The sequence below is a fragment of the Cicer arietinum genome, chromosome 1 (assembly GCF_000331145.2).
Source record: "Cicer arietinum cultivar CDC Frontier isolate Library 1 chromosome 1, Cicar.CDCFrontier_v2.0, whole genome shotgun sequence".
Lineage (NCBI taxonomy): Eukaryota > Viridiplantae > Streptophyta > Magnoliopsida > Fabales > Fabaceae > Cicer > Cicer arietinum.
The window spans coordinates 42,545,432-42,546,912 of record NC_021160.2 but is presented as its reverse complement, the minus strand read 5'-3'; the positions used below and the strand labels follow the sequence as shown (position 1 = coordinate 42,546,912).

General features: G+C 34.6%; 1 protein-coding gene across 1 annotated transcript in view; it reads right to left on the bottom strand.

The window, feature by feature from the left end:
• The window catches only part of LOC140918947 (protein MAINTENANCE OF MERISTEMS-like), a 1,561-nt gene extending 1,115 nt beyond the window's left edge, over positions 1–446 (bottom strand). The window contains exon 1 of the mRNA XM_073364029.1: positions 261–446. Coding sequence (XP_073220130.1) covers positions 261–446 — 186 coding nt within the window. The remainder of the gene's footprint in view (positions 1–260) is intronic.
• Positions 447–1,481: the final 1,035 nt, after the last annotated feature.

Below are 1,481 nucleotides of genomic sequence, written 5' to 3'. Positions count from 1 at the left end.
TAAATATATTTCAATAAACACTTGAATTAAATAGACTTAAAATGCCTCAAATTGAAATATATCTCTCCTTCCCATAGCCTCCGAGCCACATGGTGCTCATACTGTGTCAACACATGTCTCAACATCGGTCCTCCGGGGAATCCAGCATCATCAGCATGTTCCATCTGAGGCTCAGGGACATCCTCCTCCAACTGAGGCTCAGGGACATTCTCCTCCAACTGAGGCTCAGGGACATCCTCCTCCATCTAAGGCTCACGGACATCCTCCTCCATCTGAGGCTCAGGGACATCATCATGGATGTCTTGTCTTCGACGACGCTGCCTAATTGGACGATTTGCTTCGTTTCGTCGTCTATTTGATGCTGTTGGTGGAATTCTCTCTGCACCATCACCACCTCTATCACCACTTATAATGTTGCGAATAATTTGGCCGAACGCACCTCTCATCCTAGGCACTGCAACATATAAATATATAAATATTAAAAAAAATTATAAACAATAAAAAAATAATGTAATAAAAGGATTTCAGAAACACATTTCCTTCAAGCCATTTCAAAGTTTCGAAACTTTGTAGGAATTCAAAAATTTCGAAATACATTTCGAAAATTTCCCAAGACTTTCGAAACTTTCCCTCAACTTCGAATCTTTCCCTCATATTTCGAAGGTTTCACTGCCTTGCATTTCGAAACTTTCTACATACAAGAAACTTTCGAAAGTTTCTTGTTTCGAAGCTTTCAAAAAATTCGAGGAAGCAGCATTTCGAACATTTCAGATTCAAGTAAACTTTCGAATGTTTCTGTTTCGAATCTTCAAAACTTTTGAGGGATGCATTTCGAAACTTTCGAAAAAATGCAAAGTTTTGAAAATAACTTACTTTTGCGTTTCGAATCTTTCAGATATTCGAGGGATGGGTTGGATCAAAATCGGATATTTAAAATTTTCGAATGAGTTGGGTGAAAAATATGAGTAAAATTTTTTTTGGGTTTTTGAGTAAAAATCCTGTCCCTGATAAAATATTGACATTCACATAGATTTATAAATAAAAGTGGATGTTAAAAATGAAATATTAATTTTTAATAATATTATAAGCGTCAATAAAAACTAACCACATCAACATTTCAAAGAAGAAAAACCACATGAGACAATTGATTTGTTTGATAATTGTAGGAACACAACAAAAATTCCGGGAACTATAATCACTAGACTCTAGTATTTACAAGACCAAATGCACAACTAAGAATGAAATAGTTTGGGACGTTGGGAATCGAAAAAGGCATATTATGAATGAAAACCTCGTATTAACCATAGATCAATATGTTATAAAAACTATCATAAATAAAAAAGATATTTAAAAAAAAAAATGTCATCTTCATAACCGCAACTGGTTTTCAAGTTTCAGCAAATTTACGCAGATGATTACAAAAGACGAATCAGATGATTAAGAAAAATGGGGAAAACAGAGTTGGATATCCAAACTGAAAA